Genomic DNA, 26,158 nt, shown 5'->3' with positions numbered 1-26,158 from the left:
AATATTATTTTTATTATGGAATTACATTTTTTATTTCTTAAAACTATCATTTAATTTTCTTTTTCTAAACATTAATTTTCTATCTTCAGAAACAACACCTAAATACCGTCAAACCTAAAAAATTGTATAATTAAAATTATTTAACATATTATTTAATTTTTTAAAAATTTCATTTTAAAGTGATTACAAATTTAAAAAATTAATTTTTTTTGAGACTACCAGTTTTATTTGAAATAATTTGTAACGTATCCATAAATTTAATTTAGGAATAAAGTACCAAAATAGGTTTAAGGTTTTTGGAGAAGTATCAATTTAGGCTCAATATTCAAAATAACACCAATATAGGCTTAGTGAGTGTTTGTTTTAGCTTTTCGGATGAGAGTTTATCGTTTCACTCCAAACCGCATAAAATATAGCGTTTGGTTAAGTTTATATAACCGCAGCGTTTAGCATTTTCTCTGGAAACTACAGGATTTTGGAGCGTTTCACGAAAAGCTCATATTTGAAGCTTTTCATAAACAACTGTTTGTAGTTATTTGTTATTGACAAAATTATCCTTCTTTTTGCACAAAATGTGTTTATTCTTTAACATTATTTATATTTCTACAATATAATTACCGGAAGAATAAAGTTTTGTTGCATTAAATAAATTTTTTATTTTTTATATAGATTAGTTTTATTAATTTGTGTAACACATTTTTTTTATTTTATAATAGGATAAGGTGCAAAAATACCCATAACATTTATAGCTAGGAGTAATTTTACCCTTAACGTTTAAAATTGTGCATTTATACCCCTAATATTGGCATCCAAAAGCAATTTTACCCCTAACATTGACAAGTTAGGTCAATTTGAGAAATAATTTATTAAACTGTTTTTTTAGTCATTAATATTGTTATTTACACTTCACATGTGCACCATTTTATCATCGTTAGTAACAGATTACAAACATATGATTAGACATAACTTTATATTTATATATATATATATATATATATATATATATATTGTCTTTTGTACGAGTTGTACAAAAAAAATTCAAATATTTTACCAAATTTATAATATTAATTTTCAATTTTATTATTAAATCACAAAAATCGACCCAACTTTCTAATATTAGAAGTAAAATTGCACAGTTTTAGATGTTAAGAATAAAATTATTCCTAATTGTAAACGTTATGGACATTTTTTCACATTTTCCCTTTTATAATTTAATCGTTGATTAATTTAAAACATGTCCATTGTAGACATTTTAAATCCGAACAACAACAGTTCAATATAATTTTACCAAACACTAGTAATTAAACAGTAATAACAAACAGCTAACAACAACTGCTAACAGCTTACTGCAACTACAAACAGATAACAGCAACCGCAACCGGTATTAGCTAACAACTGAACCAAACAGTCCCTTAACGTTTACAATATAATATCAATTTTGGCTTAACGTTTACAACATAACATCAATTTAGGAATTACTAACAGAATGTGACACGTCATCCGTTAAGTCTGCCAACTCAACACCACGTCACATAAGGTACCAAAATAAACCTAAGGTTTATAGAAAGTATCAATTTAAGCCTCACATACAAAATAGTACCAATATAGGTTTAACGTTTACAAAATAATACGAATTTAAGCTGAACGTTTATAAAATATATCAAATTTAAGCTAAACGTCACAATTAATCATATTATATTTTTTCCCTCTTAACTTTGTATGTGATCTTTTTATTTAGTTCTATCCCCATATTTATTATAATATAATTAATTTGTATTCTTACCCATTAAGTCCTTATATTTATTTTATAAGCCATGGAATTTAGGAGTCATGAAATCATTGATAAAAACAAATATAAAGTCTTAGTTGTGTACAATAATAAAAAGATCACGTACAAAGTTAAAAGGGAAAAAATACAATATGATTAATTGTGACGTTTAGCTTAAATTGGATATATTTTATAAACGTTAAACTTAAATTCGTATTATTATGTAAAGGTTAAGCTTATATTTGTTCTACCAAGAATCTGTTCTTAACAGGCTCTCTTTGCGGGTCGTCACTTTAGGCCTAGTTTAGTACTTTATATGACATGACGCTGAGTTGATAAATTTAACAAATAACATATCATATTTTGTTAATCGTAAACGTTGAGCCTAAATTAATTCTATAGGTGCTATTTTGAACCTTTAGTAACTTATAGCATTTATTTATTTTTCTTATTGAACAAGAAATTTAAACCGAACAAAGAGAGTCATAATCAGGAACCAGATTCATCGAGTTCACTCCAGAACTGCAATTTCAATTGTATAGTGTTTTGATTCTCTTTCTTAATTTACTCGGACACAAAGCTAGCAAACCGATCGTCGGCGAAATCAACTGAGAAGAGAAATCATGGCTAACAAGAACTCTGTAATGGCGGTTATTAGGGCCGCAAGGCCATCCTTCCGAAACAATTCCGATAAAATAGCTTTTGTAGTGAACGCGTCTTTCCTTTCTTCCGGCTACGTTCTTACTGCGACTGGCCCCCCTGCTTTTGCTGAAAATGCCTTGTACTCTTCCTCTACTGGTACTTCCTCCTTTCTCTTCTCTCTTCTATTTCTTTCTCCTGATTTTGATTTTCATTTCCAACTCAAATTTCTATGTTGTGTAGATGAGGTAGGGTTTGATCACTGGAATGATTGCGATAGTGAATACGCGTTTGTTTATATGAATCCGGAGAAAGACTCGAAGAAGGTTCTAGTGAAGTGTTTAGTGATGAACGATAAGTTGCTTGTTGATGCTTTGGCTGATGGGACGGCAGAGCAGGTCCATCTTGAAATCCCGTAGGGTTTTCCTCCTCTTCCTTCTTATTTTTGCTGTGGATTTGGTTAGAATTGTTGCGCTCTGTGTTTACTGTTTGTTTTGGGTGATTTTTGCAGTATTGGGGATTTTGTAGGGGAGGAAGGCGGAGGATCAAATGTTTCAACGCAGTTCAAGAATTTGGATAAGCTTGTTAAGGACCTGGATGATCACATTTTTACTAAATTGCATGGTTCTTCGAAAGATAGTTCATCTGGCAATCAACAACCAAGGTGTTTGTTTAGTCCGGATGAACTTGTTTTTTCGCTCTTGTTTGTAAAATCACTTACCATATGCATTTTATGTATTCATATCTTTGGTGTGCTGCAGATCAGAATCAAGTGACTCGTCAAGGCATGGCAGGAATGAAACATCTATTAGGACTACTGAACCAAGAGATCCTCAAAATGATCATCCAGGGTATGTTTATTACTTGGTTTTGTAGCTGATTATGTATTCCTGCATAGCTATTTTATCCAACTAGTATTCTTATACCAGCATTCATTACCTATGCTAAAGAATTTAAAATTGAACAAGAAGGAAAGAAATTACACATTTTCTTAGACGATAATTAAACTTAACTGAAAACACCAAGGAGGCAAAATATGTGGACTATTACACTATTCTTTTGCTGGCAGGTTGCAGTGATAATTTATCATTCGTGAAAGACATTATTATATTTTCGGTATTCAGTTCCATGTTAAATCTCAAATCTTTGTGGTTCTACAAGAAGAGTTTTTTTTTTTCTTTTCTTTTCTTTTTGCATGCATTTTTACTTTTCACAATTTTACTGAAAGGGAGGGCTTTTTTTATTCTCACCAGCTCTTGCAATCTTGTTTTACTTGTGATGATCTGCGAGTAAGATGAGTAGTTTGGCTTTCATGATTAACAAGTATTCTTAATTGTATAGATGCTTATCAATACCAAAAGCTATTGTGTACTTGACTAGTTGTTTAAAGAGCACTTGATATATGCTATCAAATATCAATACAAATTTTCATTGTTATTTTTGGATTTTTCCATCCCTCATTTGCTGCTGTTTGGTTGCTCTGTTCCTGCTATTGAATATGCTGCTAGATTCAGTTCCTTTAGTTTGTGACAACTAATATAATGTTGCTGGGTCGATTTAGGGTATTGTTTCCTCCTATTCCTGCTTTTATCGGTGATGATCTTGCACCTGGTCCTGGTGCTGGAATGTATCCAGCTAGGTACTTCCATCTCATACTTTTAGTTATTAGAAAAGGTTATCTTGTTTCATCAGTTCAGATCCCAATTTGAACTGTATTTTATGTTTCAGGGGTGGCTTTGGTGGTGGGGGCATGCTAATGGGTATCCACTTTTTATCCATATGAACTTTCATAAATTTTGCAGTTATTTTTATTAAAATAAGAAGAAGATAGAAAGCCATGTGTGTTTCTTTTTGGCATCGCTGATTTATTCAATTTGTACACAGGGCCTAATGATCCTCGATGGCTTCGTGGAGACCCACAAAATTTCCCTGGTGGACCACTGTGAGTTTCTCCTTTTCCTCCAACTCCTGGTTATTATGTTGTTTCCGCAATAATATTAATAATACCTAATTTATTGAATCAGGGGTGTTCCTCCTGGTGCTCGGTTTGATCCCTATGGCCCACCTGGAGTTCCTGGTTTTGAGCCTAATCGATTTGTCAGGTATATGATTTTTTCATAACTTAAATTTGGAAAATTCTACTGTGTCCCCAACAAGAAGTATAGAATTGAGATCACCTTTTTTCTCCACATCTCTGATTTTTCGTATTTTTCTTAAATACAGTAAAATTTCCAAAAACCTGGTCTACATGACTCTGAATTTTGATTTTTCTTGCATTGATGGTATTTGGTGTGCATAGTAAATGGCATACATGCCAAGGGTTTCAAATTGAACTTTGGAATGTTTTAAAGGAATTAAATTTAACTAGCTTTGGAAGAGAGTTGTAAGATTCTCATTATGAACGATTTGATTTGAAGGCCAATTCCCCATGCTTGACAGAGATTCAAAAACATGAGTCATTGAAACTCTGTAAATTATTGCATGTTCTATTGTATGTTCCCCATGTTGTTTCATCAAAATTTCTGCCAAAATTTTTGTTTGTATTTTAGTTTTTCCTTGCAAAAGTAAAATGAGATTTAACTCGTAGTTGCCCAACCTATTGCTTTGATCTCGCTACCCTCACAAAACATAGGCTTTAGTTATTGGTTGATATGCGTCCGTTGTATCAATTACGTTGCAAAAGAAAGCATATGCTAGAGTACACACATTTAAGGGCTTAATTTAATGGCAATACGAGAACGCTGGACCAATCCAACTCGATTCAATTCCAAGTGAATTACTATGTAAATTTCAAAGTTCTGATATGCAAGTTTGGAGTTGTGCTGAACAAATGGCAGTAATCAGTTTTTGCAAGGAGCTGTGTAAATTTCTATGTAAATACATGAGACCCAGAATTTTAATTCAGGATGGTTGAATTCACCAGTTTATGTATAATCTTCTCTGCATCTATTATTATTTGTGCTCTTATGCAGTTTTCTGCGATTCTGCAAATAGTTGTCTGTTTTGAGTTTCTGTGTGTTTGTTGCAGAAACCCGCGGAGGCCTGGCAGGGGCACTCATCCAGACCTTGAGCCTTTCGGTGATGCGGATTTCATTTGACGGGTTTCTTGCAATAATTCTGCTTCGCCTTTTTCGCCTTTTGTCCTTGTGCATGACCTGAGACAGTACGGAGTTCAAATATGCTAGTTAATTAGTTGCTAATACTGCTGTTTTTTGGTGTATATAATGTATTGCCCAATGAATGCTGAAGCTTTCTGCTTCCTGTCTAGTATGTTAAACACAGTTATTTTCAACTTATTTTCATACTTGCTTCTGGTAAATATGCATATTGGTAAATATTATTATCAACTCCTGATTTGTCCCTCTGCAATTAAATCAAGGGTATTGCTATATACCGCAACTTTTTTTTCATCCACCGCATCCTTTTTGACATTTATGCCCTTCTCATTTTATTTTTTTCAAAAACTCAATTTTTTTTTTCTCTCTTTCTCTCCCAAGCCTAAAAACCCGAATTTGACGAAAATGGACCCGAGTATTCCCGAAGACCATGATTTCGAACACGAAGTAATCTTACGATATAAATTTAAATTAAAAATTCATTTTTTTAATTTTGAATTTTTTTTAAAGGAATAAGCCTAAACGGATGTGCCGCTCGTTCCACCATCAGGTGGAACGAGGCACCTTACGGTGGAACGGGTGCGCCACTCGTTCCACCTGATGGTGGAACGAGTGCGCCATACTTTCCACTTTACAGTGGAAAGTATGGCCGACGCCGTTGCCACCACGGTGGAATGAACAGTTCGTCCGTTCCGTCCGTGGTGGCAACGGCGTCGGAGTTCCGTTTAGGCAAAAAAAAAAACGGGTTCCGCCTCCGATTTCGGAGGCGGGGAACCCGTGATTTCGGACATATTTTTTTAAAAAAAAAACTTATCGGAAGATTCATTAAGCCTTTTCCCCTTCCTTCCTTTGGCGGCATGTCGTTTTAGGTCTTGTTTTATGAAAAATTTCAAAAGCTAGAGAGGATTTGAGAGTTTTTGGTTATTGGTTTGAAATTGTGAGGAGGGCATAAATGTCAAAAGGGTACGGTGGAAAGTATAACCTTTGCGGTAAATAGCAACCCACTTAAATCAATCAACCGAATTTGAACAATGAACCTGTTATTAATCGATAATTAGGGGTAAAATACATTCATGATTGAATTACAGCGTATTATATTATGGTTGCTGAATTTCAATTATTTACATTAAATTTTTGAACTAGGAGCAATCAGATAAATATTTGAATAATTATGGAAAGAAAAATAATAGAGAATTTGTAAGCTCCAATTCTTCTTTAATAGGATCCTTCAGTTTCTATAAAAAGCCCATTCACTTTAATAAAGGGGTATTGTTCATAGCATCTTTTAATTTTTTTATAAAATATAGAAAGCGTAGCGTCTTGGAGCTTTTCATTAATAGTTGTTAGTATTTATTTGATGTCGATAAAAATATCATTATTTTTACAAAACATATTTCTTTAACGTTAATTATATTTCTATAATATTATTGCCAAAAGAACAAGGTTTTACTCTGTTCAATAAATTATTATTTTATTATTTAGATTATTTTTATTAATTTGTGTATTATAATTTTTATTTTTATAATTTATTTATTGATTAATTGAAAATATGTCCACATTAGACATTTGACGTACTAATTGTTGATCATAATTTTACCAAACACTAATAATTAATCAGCTAACGATAAACAACTAATCAATATTAGCCAACAGTTGAACCAAATAGATACTAAGTATAATTATATCGATAAATGATAAAAAGAGTTCTTTATAAACATAAATATATATTTAAACAATGAAATTATTCTTAGGTTTTTACTAATAAAAATGAGATATTCAATTATGATCCTAAATGTTGAATCAAAAACTTTAGAATTGCTAACAGTATCTTGGATATTATATAATAAATTTTCTAATATATACCAATTAATTTATAATTTAAAATTTTAATAAAACAAAAACCTAATATTTTTATATTCTTCTCAAAGTTTCCAATAATATTTATTAGTCTAACTGTTAATTTTAATGCATATAATTTTGAATAGAAATATAATTTTGAAAAATATAATATAATTTAGATTTATTAATTGACATTTACCACTAAAATGCAGCTATATGGATATGTTTATCATGTTATTAGTTTATTTCTTTTATAAAGGAACAAAACAACATTTGTTTGGGTACATGGTAGTAATTAGGGATACAAATATGATTGTCAGGGATAATAATAAAAACTATTCCGAGTATTAGCTATCGATTTAAACTTTTAGTTCAATTGGTTCTTTAACATGTATCAGAGTCTCTTGGACTACGTGGTCGAGGTTTGAATCCTGGCAATCCAGTTTATGATTAAATTTCAACACATGGTAAGACGAGTTTGTGTTGTATACATTTCAAGTTTAGGGCTCATTCGCGTGAGAGAGTTTGTTAGTGATAATAATAAAGCTATTATCGGGGTTTGAATTTCAGCAATCCGATTTATGATTAAATTTCAACACATAGTAAGACGAGTTCGTGTCGTATGCGTTTCAAGTTCAGGTTGCAGTCGCGTGAGAGAGTTTAATAATAAAACTATTGTTCAACCTTAACTATCAACTTAAACATTTAGTTTAATTGATTTGTTGACAATAATATAACTCATGAATAATGAATAATAGATGAAACATACATGTATACACATGGAGAGAAAATAAAAAGTTCCAATAAAATATCTTGTATATTTTTATTTTTATTTTGAGAAAAAACTGTATCAAAATAAAATTATATTAGTAACAAATAATATAGATATTTTATCACTTATTAATAACAAATCAAAAATAAATAAAAAAATTCAAAACAAATCTTATATATTTTATTTTCACTACACATGTCAAAGGATAATAGATGTATTTTATCGTTACTTTTTCTACATATATATCAAAACAAAATAAAATAAAAATTCTTCGGAGCAAATTTTTTGACATATTTATCTTAATTTTTTGTGTTATTGTTGGTAAGTGATAAATATCAATTGATTTTCCTTCCAAAATAATTATTTATAATTATTAAATATTTTGAAAATTCAAACCAGTTAAAGTCATGTTTGACAATTAGTTGTTAATTAATTATCTAATTACATTTTTAGTTAGCTGATTTAACCTAATTGTGTAAATTTATTTGATAAAATTTAACAGCTTGCTAACAAATATTCATAAAAAATGACAATAAAAACATGATAAAACATTTATTTGGAGTTAAAAGGTAATGATTAGAAGTAAAAATGTCATTACAAAAATAGAGCAATAAGCTAATTGAAAAGACTTATAAAACCAGTTTTTTTAAAATTAGCTTTCCGGAACCAAAATTTTCTTTCAAACCGTTATTCACCAGACACCACTATTAGAGGTTTAACTAGTAAAACCCTCTAAAGTGGCTCAAACCTCTAATTTTACCCTAAAAACTCTTTACCAAATAGGACCTAAATATTCTAATAAAAAAAATAAAAACTGAATTACTTTTTTTATAACCAAAAGGAATTGTATCATTGAGTTGCATCAAATACAATTTTAAAGATTTTTAAATTCCTCTGTTACTATTGAAAATTTTTAAACCGGATCGAATATTTAAATAAAATATCCAAAACCAGATTGTAGCATAGACTCTCCCGTGGAGTCCCATTAGGAACAATTTTGAAAACAAATTATATCTATTATGTAAAAGTAAAACAACAAAAATGAGCTAAGAAAACAAAACAAAACAAAACAAAAAGAAGACTTTATTAAACTTATTTTATTACAGTGGCCAAAAATATCATATTAAGATGAATTCTCACATACATTTCATATCTTGAAATCTCTTTAGAAGGCTTGATTTATAATTATTCATTTCCTCTTCCTCCAAAGAATCTGGGGTTGACTTTATTATACTCACTGCCCCAGCTTTATGTAAAGCTCCAACAGCCTTATCTGCAATTCCACAAACTACATTAAGCCTATGCTGCACGGATTTCTGGAAACCAAAAACCGAAACTCACGTTTCGGTAATTTTAAAAAAAAACTCAACACATCGGACGTGTCTCTGTACTTATTCAGATTATTCAATTGACTCTCTGAACTTGGCAGATATCTCATCTGTCCACAATTTTCATCGGTGTTTACTTGGAAAACGATAAAACTGAGCTAGAGTTGCTAACACGAAGGCCACGTTGGGCCGTTTTACGGTAAAATTTATCTTCCTCAGATAACTATAAAGGCAAAACTGGCCCTTGTGGTTATTTTTCATGGTAATAGGGATAAATTAAAATTTAGACATATGGTTATTGGAAATTTGGACTCCACGTTCAAAACCGTGCAATGTTAGCACTAACATTTTGTAGATGGAGCAATTTTAGACTCTCCATTAACGACATATCCAACAGAACCCCATTTTCCATTAATTTGGTTCCGTGTTTATACGTGGAGTCTAAATCTAGACTCTCCCCAATAACCAAAGAGCTAATTTTGGCTTAATACATCTTTAGCCCTTTATACTTGTCCAAAAAAGTCAACCGCCCCATGTACTTTGAAAAAGTTCTAGCTACCCCTGAACTTGTTTAAAGTAACCAATTGACTCTCTGAAAGGTACCTATTAGCCTCCTGAACTTGGTTAAAGTTACACATTTCAACTTTTCCAAAATCTCTCCTCACTTCGTCACGTGGATTTCAGGGGTTAATAGGTCAATTTGAACAAGTTCAGGGGTAAATTGAACATTTTAAAAGTATAGGGACAGTTGACTTTTTTCGGACAAGTATAAGGGGCTAGGGATATATTAAGCCGCTAATTTGTACCTTATATGATGCAGATGTAGAACCTATGAAGCACGGACACGGGTGCGGACGCGGGTGCGGACACGGCAAACGGAATTTTTAGAAAATATGAGACACGGGTGCGGCGGGGACACGGCAAATTTTATATAATTAATTTTATATATATTAGATATAAAAATATATAAAAAACATGCTAAATCACAAATCGGAATCGTGATGTTAGGAGAGAAGAAATTGTTTCTGATTATTCCCAAACAAAAACGAAATCGTGATGTTAGGAGAACTGCGATGTACGCAGCACAGGGGTTGAAATCGCGATTTGCGCAGGAAGGAGAGAAGACCTAATTCTAATTCGTGCGATAGAGATTATAATTTAGGATTTTTGACAAATTGCATAATTGATCCTTCAATTTTATAAAAAAATTTTAAAAAAACCCTAATTTTTAACTTTTTTTTAGCCCAGCCGTGTCCCCCCGTGTCCCGCCGTGTCCCCATCCGTGTCCTCCCGTGTCCCCATCCGTGTCCCATTTTCCGGCCGTGTCCGGCCGAGTCCCGCCAAGTCCCCGCCGAGTCCCCGAGTCCGGTGAGTCCGACTCGGCCACGGCGACCCCGAGGAAGAGTCCGTGCTTCATAGTGTAGAACCAAATTAACCGAAATTTGACTTCCGTTGGATCTGCCGTTAATGGAGTCTAAAATTCCTTCACGTACAAAACATTAGTGCTAATATTGCACGCTTTTACATGAGGAATCTAAATCTATTCTCCACCAATAATGTGCTGAAATAGGGCAAAGTTTTTTCACTCTCAAGAATATTCTTTGGTTTGAATATTCATCTAGCCCAAATCAAGGTTTCTATGGTGAATATAGTAGGGGTTGTGTGCACCCGTAGTCATTAAAGTAGTTTTTGACCCAATAAATCACTAAAGCAACAAATTTGTGTCGATAAAAGTCACTATGGGTGAATCCGATTATCTAAACCACCAAAAAAGCAGACATGATTTCCATGTTAACACCACCTCATAATATATCTAACACGTATTGCCACGTGACAGCCACATGGTGACACATGGCAATTAAAAAAATAAAATTTTAATTTCCATGTGGCGACATAAGGTTTTGTTGACATGGTAGTAGTCACAACAGCTTTTTAGTGATTCAAATCGTCGGATCCTACCATAGTGACTTTATTAACATAAATTGCTATTTTAGTAACTTTATTGGGTCAAAAACTACTTTACTCACCAATGATGCATAAAGCCCCTACTTTAATGACTATTGAAACTTTTTACCCAAGTTTTGTTTATTGCGTTTTGGTTATGATTTAAATCAGTTTAATCACCGTTTTGCCATTAGTAAGGTTAATAATGTCTTTTGCTTATTTCTTTTCTTGCCCTAGCTATAAATAAGGTTTAAACATCTTTTGCAAAAGATTTGCTGTATTTTGAGATTGGATAACAATTCAAAGATAAATTTCTCTCTTTTCTTCCTAAATTCGTAGAATCAATAGATTTATAGAATCCTAACTTTCTAGCATTCAGCCGAACCAACAAATTGCTAGCAAAACCGATTCTTCCCCTACGTCACACCACTACAAAAATTGTTTAGACAGAAAAAACCAAAGGAGAAACATGGAGATTAACCTGAGTGTGAGAGTGCAGCAAGAGCCTTTAGAGCTGCTATTCGAGTTCTATCATCCTTAGCATCCTCCAACATGGTCACCAAGTCTTGAGCCCCACCCAACTCCACAATTTTCATTCTTTTTTCATCTGGGAATGAAGAAGATGTAGAGCTTAAATTTCAGAATTTTGTCAACAAAACAATCATCATAAACAATAGGAAAGAAGAAAAATGTGCTACTAATCTCAGAAAATATTTACATACTTATAATTGTAAACAAAGTCCTAATTCATCCCAAAAGGTACTTCAAATGAGAGGATTGTCTCATATATATAATTTATAAAGAGATATAGTTCTCCAATCAAGCATTATGAGTGTTAAACATATATCCATATGTGAACCAATATTGAATATAAGGCTTTGATACCATGTAAATACTAAATATAGACCTAACCTAACTCACCCCAAAAGGTAATTTGAAGGAGGAAATGATTTGCCTCACATATATAGGAGTCATATAGCTCTCTAATTAAGTAATTTAAGATATCTAACACATCCTACTCACACCGAGAACCATGTGCCACGTGGAGTGTGAATCAAATATTCATGGGTGATCCAATATTTAGTACAAGGCTTTGATATCGTATAAAGAAAGACCTAACTTAATACCATGTAAACAAAAGAGCTAACTCACCCCAAAAGGTACTTCAAAGGAGGAAGATTGTCTCAAGCCATATAGCTCTCTTTCTATATGTCATGGAACCAATTGAACTAAAAGCTTAAGCTGATAGTTAAGGCTTATTAATATCTGCTGCAGCATGCCACACGCGAATGCCTACTTGACTTGAAGCGTGTAAACCACAAGCCCGTCTTATCATGTGTTGAAATTACATCAACAAATGGGGTTGTCAGGATTCGAACCTCGACCACTTGGTTTACGAGGTTCTGAAACCATGTCATGAAACCAATTAAACTAAAAAATTAAAACTGATAATTAAGGCCTACTTCATAATAATATTTGACATTAATACACCTTACTCGCTCTCAAAACCATATGAAGCGTGAACCAAATATTCATGGGTGACCCAAAATTGAAATATAAGGTTTTGATACCATCTAAATAAAGGTTTAATTCATCCCAAAATGTACCTCAAGGATAAGGATTTATTCACACATATAAGAAGAGCCATATAGCTCCCTAATTAAGCAATGTGGGATATCTAATACAACAACCATTTTTTAGCATGAAGCAAATATTCATGGCAACATTGAATACAAGGCTCTAATACCACGTAAACAAAAGTCCAAAACGAGAATTGTCTCACATATATAATGACCATATAGCTCCCAATTTAGGCAATGTGGGATATCTAACAATAACTCAAGTTCTGAAGGTAATATAATTCTTCAATTTAACCCACACCAATTTATCTTTTACCAACAAACTGGAATATTGCAAACATTCAACCATATGCATCCACAAGTAACAAAAAACAAGAGAGGATTTGATTCAACAGAGAGATAAATAGCAATGTTTTGCAGAATGCTTTGCCTTACACTTATAAATTATGACAGAAAGTCAATGAAACCAGCAAAAGCTCAAAATCCACCAGTAAAAAGCATATATTAAGAACTGCAACTATTCCTAACTAAAGGGGGGAAAAAAGCATTACCATCAGCAGCAAAACGGGCTATTCTAGAAGCACCAGTTCTTCTAAAGAAAGGATCCTTAACCTGCAAAAGCGAAATTGACTGATGCACCAGAGTATCTCCTGAAAAGGGGAAAAATAATTGCATACACCTCTTCAATTCCTTTTGAATCAGCTAACCCAACAAAAAATTGAGCATATGAAACATTCAATTGAAGATACCCATGTAGGGAAAGAACTGATAACCAACAGCGCCAGCTGTTCCGGCGAAGATGAGTTTCAGTACCCATCCAACTTTCCTTTCAGCATCCTCTTCAAGTGAGAGCTCATCTGCAAATTGCAAAGCTTAATTAGACGATTAATACAAGTTCTATAAAATCCCTAATGTTGAAGCGAAGAAAGAGATAGAGAGAAGACCTGTGCCTTTACTGTAAGATGAGAAATTGCGGGATTGCGGGTTAGGAGATTTGATTCGAGAAATATACTGCAAATTGAGAAGGGGAAATTATGAGAAAGGAATCGAAATTCGACTAAGAATCTAAGCATTGTAGAGTAAAAGGGTTACAGTTTTGAATTGAGCTGCTAAAGTGCGCATCGTTTTCGGAGAAGCTCAGTTGATGTTTAACAATTTTCTTTCTTCGATCGATATATGCAGTTTCGCAGTAGAGAAGTGGTATTACCAGCAAGACGACGACATGTCGTTGGATGGAATATTTGTTAGGCGGGTTAAGATCGAGTTCCAAACGACATAGTAGGAAAGTAGGCTCTAAACGAGCCGTGCCGCTCATAAGTAGTTCAGTTCGACTAGATAAAAAAAAAAGTTGATCTTGTTCGGTTCGATTTATAAATGAAATGAACTTGAAAACAGTAAAACTCGGCTCGAAAGCTCGCGAGCTGGCTCGATCATAGGTTCGTGAACAAGCTCGTGAGCAAGATCGATTATAATGTTTATGAACATGCTTATGAATAAGCTTGGTTCGATTATTTTTTATGATAATATTTTGATAAAGGGAGAAATGTAAAATAACATCAGTTTTGTGTAAAAATAAATTTTAATTGTGTAGAATTCAAAACTATGTTAAAGTAACTTCAAATCAATACAATTAATGAGTTATTCACCAATTAAGTTCATGAACTGAATCAATGAGATCCTCGCGGGCAGAATTATAAACAACCTTATTAATAAATTCATGAACAATTCGTGAAAAGTTCGCGAACAAAATGTTGAGCTTGAGTTCATTATCTTTTTAACGAGCCGATTACAATATGATGGGTAAGTTTTTAAGATATAAAATTAATTTATGAAATGTAAAAAAAACAAAATATTAAATTTAAACATATCTCGCTTACCAAATGCCTTGGTAAATACTTGGGAGTCCCTCTTCTTCATGGTCGAGTCTACATGACTACATTTGCCGACACTGTTAATAAAATGCAGGCCAAACTTAGCTCCTGGAAAGCAAAATCCCTCTCATATGGATAAGTTAAATAGGGGCTTTGTCTGGGGTAGCAATGGTGAGGATCATAAAATTCACCTTATCCCATGAGACACAGTTTGTAACCCGAAAGACTTGGGAGGGGTGGGTATCCGAAAGGCTAAGGATAACAATAAAATTCTGCTGATGAAACTTTTATGGAAAATTTGGAAGGAACCAAATCAACTTTGGGTTACTGTCCTGGCAACTAAATATAGAAAGGACGTTATCTTTGGGGGAGATAGGAAAGCTGTCAGAAATCGCTCGTTCCTTTGGCGAAGTCTGAACTCTGTTTTTAATGAATTTTTTAATGGTTTAGCCTGGAATATTGGAGATGGCAGTCTGGTCTCCTGCTGGGATGATATATGGCTCGGTAATTACAGGCTTAGAGACCATGCTGTGATTCCTATTCCGGATGAATTATCCAATCACAAAGTAAAGGAATTTATTAATAGTGATGGTCATTGGCGCTGGGAGATTTTGGAAGCCTTCTTTGACGAAGAAACTGCTATGCGACTCCATTGTGTCCTGGTTTCTCGTGACTCGGGGTTTCATGATATTCCTCGCTGGCGTTTTTCAGCCTTTGGAGAGTTCTCTTGTAAGTCAGCCTATAATGCCTTGATTAATAATGAGTCTACTGTTATGAACAATAACAGATTCAAGCTTGCTTGGACTCTAAAAGTGCCTCAGCGTTTTAAGACTTTTGCTTGGCTTAACCTTCATGATCGGCTCTTGACAAATGCGGAGCGCTGTCGGAGGCATCTGGTAGATGTTGGGACTTGCTCTAGATGTAATGGTGCAGTGGAAACTCTGACACATGCATTACGGGATTGTCATCTGAGTGCTGATGTTTGGAGAAGTTTTATTTCTAATACCTATTGGCAGGATTTCTTTGATTTGACTGAGGAGAACTGGTTTACAAAATGTATCGTGCGTCTGGACTCTAGTTATGGCATCCAAAATTGGAGACATACTTTCGTCATCATTGCTGCAACTCTTTGGGAATGGCGGAATAAACTGATATTCCAAAAAGATTTTGCCGTGCCTAATGACAAACACGGCTTCATCAAGCGTCGGCTGAGAGAAAATGAAACTAGCTGGCTGATGCCGTTTAATGAAACTGGGGGGAGGAGAAAATCAGAGGTATGGATAGGATGGGAGAAACCTTCAAACACTACTATTAAACTGAACACAGATGGCTCCAGACGCGATAACAACGACCATATAGCTGCAGGAGGGCTGTTTCGAGATGGGAATGGCACTTGGATTAGCGGGTTTTTTACATAAGATTGGCCGAGGTAATTCGTTTGAAGCCGAGCTTTGGGAAATTGCTACTGGTTTAAACTTGGCCTTACAGTAAAGTTTTGACAAAATCTGGATTGAATCTGACTGTCTCGAAGCTGTGAATTTTATAATTAATGGTTGCTCGAACCATCATCCATCCCGTGTCTTAATCGGCCACATTCGGAATTTGCTATCGCAGTTCATTTGGTCCAAACTCAACCACATTCACAGAGAAGGGAATAGATGTGCTGATCTCCTTGCTATTTTTGGCTCATGAAGCTCCCCTTGGTGTTGAGGTTCTTCTTTCTGCTCCTGCTGGTATTCTGCAGATTCTTCATGAAGACCTGACAGGCATCTCTTTTCCCAGGCTTCTAGTTTAGCTGCCCCTGCTCTTTTTTCTGTTTTTTCCTTTCATTCAGTTCGACAAAAAAAAAAATTTAAACATATGAAGATTTTTTAGATATAAAAATTAATTTATGTTTTTTTCAAATATACTATAAAATATATGTGCTTTTCTAGTATCCTTATCTCACGCAACTATAAATTCTATCAATGTTTTAGCCACTCGACGCAATTAAGAATTCTCTCGATGATTAAACCACTCGAGTGACACTAGACGAATAAACTGATTTTGATTTGTTCTTTTAGAATGATGAAGTACCGGAAGTGTCTCAGCCTCCCTATTGGAGTACGGTGAGGAAGTTTTCTAACAAATAGAAAAACATAAAAAGTGAAATAATGAAAAACATGATGACACATTTGTGGAGACTCTTCAAATGATATTGAATTTGTGAATTGAGTTCAAATTTGTATGAGTTTGACTTCTTCCACCCACTCGAACGAGAAAGAGTAATAAAAAAAAGGGCCACAGACCTTCGAACAACACCTTTACTCGTGGAGAGATTGAATAAAGGACAAAATCTTACATTTGATTCAACTGGACATAGCTAATTTTGGGATTCAAGTTTCTGATCTCCCAATTGGTTCCATGTCAGAAAGGGTGATGATCAACATTAGAAACTACTTAGGAAAATTCATAGAATCATATCAATAGATTGGACAAACTTATATGCAGACACGTATCTTAGTTAATATTCTCAATCTATTGAAAAAACATGATCATTAATAACTTCGGTAATTTTGAAAGTTAATTGAATCAAATCAATATAACTTCTTAAGGACCGGTCAAGTTGATAATTTTTCTTACATATAGGAGGTTATACAGGACTGATTGCTTTGTTTGTGCCACATTTACTCTATGAATTTTACGGTTTCACATATCTTCAAGGAAAGGCAATCATGTAACTTACTCTCTCGTTCGTTATGGTCAATAAAATTTACAGTTGCATTGATGGTTACTCATCCTTATTTTTATAATCCTTTTATTTATGATGATTACTTCAAAAACGGGCAGTTTCGTTTTGTTTAATTTTTATATTAATTTGTTTTTAAACAACGTCTCGGATCTTAGAGTTCATTGTTGAGTTTTAGAGGTGCCAATCTAGTTATGATGTCTAGGAGTTCTAATGTTCTCTCTCCCAATCTTTTACTAAAAAGAACAAGTGATTATGATCAAATCTAAAACTCTCAAAAGAAAACAATTGAAATGCGAGAGAATATAAAAGAATATAACACAATTCGTATGGTCCAAAATTATATAATTCAAGCTGGTCACTATATAGCTAGATTAAAATAATTTTATTAAAATAAAAGTTAACATTCTTTATAAATTTAGTGATTTTATTTTTTTATTTTTTTTGAAGAAATTTAGTGATTTTATTAAGGGTTAAGGTGAAAAAATACTCCTAACATTTTGGGTCAGGAGCAATTTTATCCCTAACGTCTAAAATGGTGCAATTTTACCCCAAACGTTTGTAGCCAAGAGCAATTTTGCCCCTAACGTTGATAAATTGGATGAATTTTAGTTTTAATTCATCAAATTGTGTTCTCGATCATGAATCTTATCATCTACACTTCAAATGTGCGTCATTTTATCAGTAACAAATCATAAACATATGTTGGGATGTGAAAAAAAAAAGTATACTGTCTTTTGTACGAATTAGACAAAAAAAATTCAAAAAATTCACCGAATTTATAAATATTAATCTCCAATTCTATAATTAAATTACAAAAAAACATGAAATCCTTTTTTTAGAATGAATTGATATGAAATTGGTGCAAAATAATGAACAAAAATATCTGTGTTTTATAATAGTGTCTGAAATTGACCCAAATTACAAACGTTAGGGGTAAAATTGCTCTTGGCTACAAATGTTAGGGGCAAAATTGCACCATTTTAAACGTTAAAGGTAAAATTACTCCTGACCCAAAACGTTAGGGGTATTTTTGCACCTTAACCCTTTTATTAAAATAAAAGTTAACCTAAATTGAGGTGCATTTTACCGGCAAAGGGTGTTTATATTGTTATTCCAAACCGATTTCCAATTCCTTCCATAAGGAAATTCAAAACTAGGGCACAAAAACGACGCCGTGTGGGTGAATTCAAATACATTTTCCCTTCAGCAAAAACCAGAGCAGAAGCGGCGGGTAACTGAAACAATGAACTCCACAGATACGGAGAACCCAAATAGAGCGCTAACCAATACGCGCTTCTCCGATCTACAACCGCCGCTATCGGAGTCCGTCCTTGATGCCCTTACACAAGCCGGTTTCGAGTTTTGCACGCCGGTTCAAGCAGCCACAATTCCACTGCTTTGCAGCTATAAGGATGTCGCCGTCGACGCTGCTACCGGCTCTGGAAAAACCCTTGCTTTCGTTGTTCCACTTGTTGAGATTCTCCGCCGAGCCTCGTCTCCGCCCAAACCCCACCAGGTGCTCCTTTTATCTTTCCCGTTCTGCTTATTGGTTGGCGAAGAAAAACTAAGGAACTCAGCAAGAGTTTCGATTTTTTAATCGTTTTTCCACCTGGAAACACGTTGCAGAAGTTTGTTCTAGCTTAATTTAGTATCTAATTACTGATTGCTCTAGTGACTTCAGCTCAGTAGTTGTTTGCTCAAACCTGTCTAATTTAATGGTTTAGCACTAAAATAAAGAATAAGGTCCAAATTTCCCCTAATGTGAGAAATGATAAAAGAATTTCATTAACATTCCCACCTAGGATCAATTTTAGGTTCAGATAAAGTATGAAGCAATTTTAGACCCAGGTAACAGAACCTATAAAATGGGACCCTTAAATGGGCATAGAGATCGAGGCAGGGAGACGGTTCCGGCACATCCCGGGCTGTTGGAGACCACCCCTTATAGGAACCCTTGCCCATCCCTCTATCTTCGTATGCGGGGTACAGATTGCAACCCCAATTGTGCATCTTATTTATTTTGTCTCAGCCAAAACCTTGTCATTTTTGCCTAAGTAGGGATAAATTTTCTTTTCGAGCCCAGCTCATATAGCGAGTCAAAGGGCGGCTCTGCCACCACTGGGGTGAAAATTGGCTCATGTTGAAAATGTTGATGGACAAAATTCTACCATTTCTTAAGTTAGGGGTATATATGCACTTCCTCAAAAATGTTTGGGGAAAATTTGGACTTTATGCTGTTAAATTATTCAGAGTTGTGTTGGTTAGATTTTTTCTGTGCATATTATTCATTGGTTTGTTTGCAGGTGATGGGAATAATTCTTTCCCCTACCAGGGAGCTTTCCTCTCAAATATATAATGTGGCTCAACCTTTTATTGCAACCTTATCAAATATTAAGTCCATGCTTCTTGTTGGTGGTGTGGAGGTGAAAGCTGATGTGCAGAAACTAGAGGAGGAAGGAGCTAATTTATTGATTGGAACCCCTGGAAGGCTATTTGACATAATGGAACGAGTTGATGACTTGGACTTTCGCGACCTTGAGGTAATTCTTTTAGCCACTCAATCAATTTTGAGATATGTAATTGAATTTTGAGTTGTTATGTAACATATACGGCAGCTAAAGATGGGTTCTATCCGATAAGGGATAGAATTTACTCGTTTACCTCATTTAAAAGAGGAAATGTAACCATCCCCTTGCTTTGGGGCCATAATTATCAAAGATGTGCCTCAGTCTCAAAAGGCGCTAGGCTCCAGACATGTTGCCTAAGAAGCCAAAAGGCAGGCTCTGTTTGCAAGGCCTGCACCTGAGTGTGCGTTTCTGAGCCTAACACCTTGACTGAGGTGCGCCTAGGCGCACATTTAGAAGCTACACAATGTTTTAATCTCAACCTTTCCTATCTATATGATCAACTGAAAGTAAATTAGAATAAAAAGAAATAGTAAATAGAAAAGGGAAGAAGATTTGAATGGTAGGAATATCTCAAAGAACAACAAAAAAAAAACTGCTCCAGTTTGAAGAGTTTAGAAATATCGAAATGGAGACTTTAGTTTTGATGAAAAGTAGTTATTAGAGTTAATTAACTTAGAATTTGGTTGAACTTTAATCTTTAGATTTAGAATTTATATTATGAATTATGAATATGGAAGAGTTAGTAGTTAATTTGGAATTTATTTCATGCATTTTATGATTAAGCTGATGGATAATTGGATATGATTTAGTATTTGACTATTTGTTGCATTTTAGAAATGTTAATTGTTGTTATTTATGATTTCGTATTTACTTTTCTTTAGTGTGCCTCGTGTGTCTCATGAGCGAGCCTGAACCTTGCACCTAGGCTCCAAGACCCCCTTGCTCCTTTAATAACTACGGTAAAGCTTATTGGTTTTTTTATGTTCATTGGTAAAACAGGTCTTAATTCTGGATGAGGCTGATAGGTTATTGGATATGGGATTCCAGAAGCAGATAAGTGCCATTATATCTCGTTTGCCAAAGCTTCGGAGGACTGGTCTTTTCTCAGCTACTCAAACTGAGGCAGTTGAAGAGCTATCTAAAGCAGGATTGAGGAATCCTGTGAGGGTTGAAGTTCGAGCTGAATCAAAATCAAATGACTCAGAATCGTCACAAGTACCATCTTCACGAACGCCATCAGGTCTCCAACTCGAGGTATAGGTTAGATTAACTTTATAATACATGCTTCATGGTTCTTTTAGGTTAGCCGTTAGAGATCAAAGGACAGTGTTGCACATTGCACAGAAGAATATTGTGTTGAAATTGCACCAGTTTGTTATAAATATTTGTTCTGATTCATATTATTACACATATAAGATATTAAACATTTGGGCAAAAATCTTTTACATAGGTTTATCTGCTCTGAAGGCATTCTTCTCAATGTGCTAAATATGGTATCTCTTGCAGTGCTCCTTAGTTGGCTGTTGATTTTTTCCCTTCCTCTCATGTTTATGCAGTATTTGGAATGCGAAGCAGATAACAAACCATCACAGCTTGTCGATATCCTCGTTAAGAACAAGTCTAAAAAAATTATAGTGTGAGTTTAACATCTTTATTTTGTGATGGATGGGAAACTCGATCGATCTCAAAGGCTAATGAGATTATATGACTTTGTTACATTTGCAGATACTTTATGACTTGTGCTTGTGTTGATTACTGGGGGGTTGTCCTTCAACAGCTTCCTGCTTTAAAGGGTTTCTCTTTAATTCCCCTTCATGGGAAGATGAAACAGGTACATTTTAGGATTTGATTATGTTGATGTCATGAATTAATCATGTGATAACGTCCAAGTTTGTCCCTAACGTTTTTGGAGAAAGTGCATATATATCCCTAATGTAAGAAATCGTTACCAACTTGGAGCAATTTTGGGTCCAGGTGACAGAATCCAAAAAACATTACTCTTATCTGGGTCCAGAGACATAGGCAAGGGGGCACGAGGTGTCGGTACACCCCCCACCATCGAGAACAATTGTTTAGACCCAAAATTGATCCACATTGGATACATTGAGGACAAAATTTTACCATTTCATGTGTTAGGGATATATCTACACTTCTCCAAAAACGTTCGGCAAATTTGGACCTTATCCCATTAATCATTGTGCATACTGACCCTTTAACTTATTTTTGGATGATAGACTATGAGAGAGAAAGCATTGGCTTCATTTACATCTCTCACAAGTGGCATTCTTCTATGTACGGATGTTGCAGCTCGTGGACTTGATATTCCTGGTGTTGATTGTATAGTGCAGGTAGCAGGATGACCTTGTTATTTTGTAAATACTGAATTATAATGCTACTAACATTATGACCCCTGAACTATATTGCTGCTAACATTATGACCCTTGACTTCATGATTTCGCTGATTTTTTAATGTAATTTCGCTGATTTGAACTTCAATGTTAATTGTAAAGTTCAAGGACTTTTGTGTCACGAGATGAAGTTTAGGGGCCATGGATGTATTTTACCCGAATGATGAGTTATTGATCTTCTCCATATATTTAATATTTGATTGTGCTGATTTTTTTTTTGCCAGTATGATCCACCTCAAGATCCAAATGTTTTCGTTCATAGAGTTGGCCGAACTGCTCGGTTGGGTAGACAAGGAATTGCCATTGTTTTCCTGCTACCAAAGGTTCACCTCTTACATCTCTTTTTATGTGAATATGGTCATTATTTCTAACTTAGTCAATAAGTTCATCTACTCTACTGCTCCTTGACGTTTCAGTGTTCATTTATTCATGATTGATTCCACACTACGAAAAAAATCATCAGTTCGCTTATACTTATGCAGGAGGAAGCTTATGTAGAATTTCTTCGCATAAGACGTATTCCTCTTGAAGAGAGGAAAAGTACAGATAATGCTCCTGATGTTGTTCCTCTGGTAAGTGCAATGTTCATACTTGCATTGTCTTTTCATTTCTTTTATCTGATTGTGAAATCACATCATTTTCAGATACGTTCTGCTGCGAGGAAAGATCGAGATGTTATGGAGAAAGGACTGAGAGCGTTTGTTTCGTTTATTCGTGCGTATAAAGAGCATCATTGCTCGTACATTTTCAGGTAACTGATCAGGCTTGTTCTGGAATTAAAATTTCTCACTTAATTTCGGACCTTTTAGCACGGTCGATTGAATAATATTGTATGCTTAATCTTTCAGATGGAAAGAACTTGAAGTTGGGAAGTTGGGTATGGGGTATGGCTTATTGCAACTTCCTTCAATGTCCGAGGTAAAGAACCATTCACTTTCAACTGTTGGTTTCACTCCAGCTGAAGATGTCAAATTGGAGGACATCAAGTTCAAGTAAGAACTCCTTCTGGTCCCCTCCATGTATATGTTGTTACAACCAATGTTGTCAAAACCCGCTCACCGGACCTGGTAGGTAAACCGGTCTGGAGAAGCATAATTTATTGCATTGTCCAGAACTGGTAAAATTTTGTCCACCCGGGCATTCAACTAGGCTGGTTTACATGTAGTGGATTTGATTTTTAAGCTTCCATTATTTTAAAAAGGGATAAGGTGTAAAAATACCTCTACCTTTTAAAGCAATTTTACCCCTAATGTCTAAAATGGTGCAACTTTACCCATAACGTTGGTAACCATGAGCAATTTTACACCTAAAGTTGGCAAGTTGGGTCCATTTCACACATTATTGTAAAACATAATATTTTGTTCCTTGTTCTTCACAAATTGTATATCAGTTGGCTTTGAAAAAAAAAAAAGATTTTATATTTTTTATGATTTAATAATAGAATTGGAGATTAATATTTATAAATTAATATTTTTTTAATTAAAAAAAAATCTTTTTCACATCTTATCATATGTTTGTGATCTGTTACGAATGAGTGATAAAATGACGCACATGTGAAGTTTAGATGACAAGAAAAAAAAGATTTCATATTTTTTAAGATTTAATAATAGAATTGGAGTATATATTTATAAATTCATATATTTCCAGTTGTGTTGTCTCTGTAAATCGTGTTGAAATTGACAGCCGTACCTTTAATAATGACTGTAACAGGGATAAATCTCGGGAGAAGCAAAGAAAGAAGAACTTGAAGATTAAGAAAGAAGCAAAAGAGCAAGAACCAAAGCTGAAGAAGCCCAGCAAGACCTCAACTACAGCACCTGCTGCTACGAGGAAAAAAACAGCTAAACAAAGACGAGCTGCTCAGAGCGTTGAAGACGATGACGAGTTGGCTCGGGAATATCGGTTACTGAAAAAGCTAAAGAAGGGGACTATTGATGAAACTGAATATGCCAAGTTAACAGGGACTGAGGATTTGTTATAGTAAAAGTGAATCATCTGCAAATGTTCAGTTTATAAATAGCGTCATTCGATGTCTGTTTCGACTCGACGGCAAGGGTTCCGGGATGTGAGAAAGGGAGTTGGAGCTGACGTGGAGTTTGTCTGAAGAGTAACATATGATCAAACTGCGTTTCTAAGAAATTTGAACTGGAGGTGGAAGGATTGGAGTTATCAAACCACTGTTGAACCAAACGTATTGAACTTTCGATACAGTTTGAACCTGTAGAAGTAAAGTAGCGTTGGTAGTCCGGCGGGATACCAACCGGGGTTTGATGTTGGTTATGGCAAATGTACTAAAGTATGCAATTTTGTAGCAGTTAGTGCCAAGATGGGCAATTACCAGTATAAAAGATGAAGTAAAACATACAATGATTTGTGTTTTGAGATTATAGCTTGAATCTTGGTTTTAAATGTATGGACTTTTATTTATTTTTTCCAATGTTATAATATGGTCACTAAATTTCAATTTCTGCCAATAAAATAACTTAAGGTTTATCTTTAATTCAATAAAATTAATTTTTTTTTTGAAAAGAAATAAGATTAACGAGCCTTAATCGGGCAGAAGTTCAACATAATAGACAAAACAAATCTCGGGATATGACTATAGACTGTGGGATAGACATTAAATGAGAAGATTGTACAAAAGCGTGTGTTAAAACGTTAGCTTGTCGCCTCACAAATTGGACAGAGTAAGTCGTTTTGAGAAAAAAGCTCTCGATAGTGAGAAATAACATCATTAAATCGGATGGACAACATTGATGACAAGCTTTGCATCAAATTTGAAAATGACATTATGCAGCCGTAGAGAGGAAACCCAATGCAGGGTACGAAGCAAAGCCCACGCATTCGATGACAGGAGGAAGACATGTGATTTGGGGCATTTGAGCTGCCAAGAAGATACCATAATGGTCCCGCAACACCACGACGAGCATGACCCGAGAAGAAAATAAAGCTGCATCTGTGTTGCATTTTAGACTGTAGCAGGGGGATGGTGCCAAGAGGAGTACGATGCAGCTGATAGAAAGGAAGGAGAGGAAAGCCTTAGCCGCTAAGAAACTTTTAACATCTTTCATCCATGTTTTGAGGTTTTCTTCTAGCTAAGTCCATCCTTTACTTTGCACTAGCCGTTAAGAAACTTTTAACTTCTTCATTCAGGTTTTGAGGTTGTCTTCTGGCTTTTAGCCAGAAGATGACCCCTTCTTTACTTTCTTTTAACTTTTCTTTATTAATTTTTTTTATCGATCTTCTACTATGATAAGTTTGACTGTTTCTACTTTATTTGAAGTTTTTGACATGCTAACACTATCTATAGAGACAATTCGATTGCCACAACTCGTTCAACACGGGTATTATTTTGAATACATTTTGTTGGGTATACATCCTAAGTCCCACATCAGAAAGATATAAGAGAGTTACATAGTTTATAAAGAAATTCACCAACTACATTAGTATGAGGCCTTTTGGGAAGGAGCCCAAAAACAAATCGGTGTGGGCTTGGTTCAAAGCGGACAATATCATACTAATGGTGGAGCTGTTGGTGAACTCATGGGTCCTACAAATGGTATCAGAGCCGATGGTTCGACTGGGGAACATGCATACAATGCTCGGAGTCATGGTGCATGAGATCTAAGGAGATGTGGGAGGCTCTCAGTGTGACCTCGCGATGGGAAATCTGTGCTTGGTGCCTTGTGTCGAAAGTCTTCCTGATATTGTGGTGGTCAGGCAGCGCGTTTCGCGGGTTGGCAGCGGTACAAGA

At 34.7% G+C, this 26,158-nt stretch overlaps 3 protein-coding genes across 3 annotated transcripts; 2 read left to right on the top strand and 1 right to left on the bottom strand.

Moving 5' to 3' along the window:
• The first annotated feature begins 2,212 nt into the window (after positions 1-2,212).
• LOC136227653 (probable proteasome inhibitor) lies at positions 2,213-5,754 on the top strand. The gene is made up of 9 exons (XM_066016373.1): positions 2,213-2,566; positions 2,651-2,822; positions 2,919-3,071; positions 3,169-3,258; positions 3,969-4,046; positions 4,136-4,167; positions 4,292-4,349; positions 4,432-4,509; positions 5,436-5,754. Exons 1-9 carry the CDS (start codon positions 2,392-2,394, stop codon positions 5,503-5,505), a joined length of 906 nt encoding a protein of 301 aa, XP_065872445.1. The 5' UTR covers positions 2,213-2,391; the 3' UTR covers positions 5,506-5,754.
• Positions 5,755-9,196: 3,442 nt separating this feature from the next.
• Positions 9,197-14,217, bottom strand: LOC136225495 (uncharacterized). The gene is made up of 6 exons (XM_066013538.1): positions 14,079-14,217; positions 13,931-13,997; positions 13,736-13,843; positions 13,538-13,636; positions 11,888-12,013; positions 9,197-9,407 (listed from the first exon to the last, which is right to left on the bottom strand). Exons 1-6 carry the CDS (start codon positions 14,106-14,108, stop codon positions 9,271-9,273), a joined length of 567 nt encoding a protein of 188 aa, XP_065869610.1. The 5' UTR covers positions 14,109-14,217; the 3' UTR covers positions 9,197-9,270.
• A 4,527-nt stretch (positions 14,218-18,744) lies between these two features.
• Positions 18,745-24,868, top strand: LOC136227419 (DEAD-box ATP-dependent RNA helicase 18). The gene is made up of 11 exons (XM_066016080.1): positions 18,745-19,104; positions 19,892-20,128; positions 20,996-21,250; positions 21,553-21,632; positions 21,722-21,827; positions 22,231-22,344; positions 22,629-22,727; positions 22,887-22,976; positions 23,049-23,155; positions 23,253-23,396; positions 24,115-24,868. The coding sequence occupies exons 1-11, from the start codon at positions 18,832-18,834 to the stop codon at positions 24,383-24,385; spliced, it is 1,776 nt and encodes a 591-aa protein (XP_065872152.1). The 5' UTR covers positions 18,745-18,831; the 3' UTR covers positions 24,386-24,868.
• Positions 24,869-26,158: the final 1,290 nt, after the last annotated feature.

This window comes from Euphorbia lathyris, chromosome 4 (assembly GCF_963576675.1).
Source record: "Euphorbia lathyris chromosome 4, ddEupLath1.1, whole genome shotgun sequence".
Lineage (NCBI taxonomy): Eukaryota > Viridiplantae > Streptophyta > Magnoliopsida > Malpighiales > Euphorbiaceae > Euphorbia > Euphorbia lathyris.
Note: the sequence above shows the minus strand (reverse complement) of the source record. Positions and strands in the feature narration are given on the sequence as shown.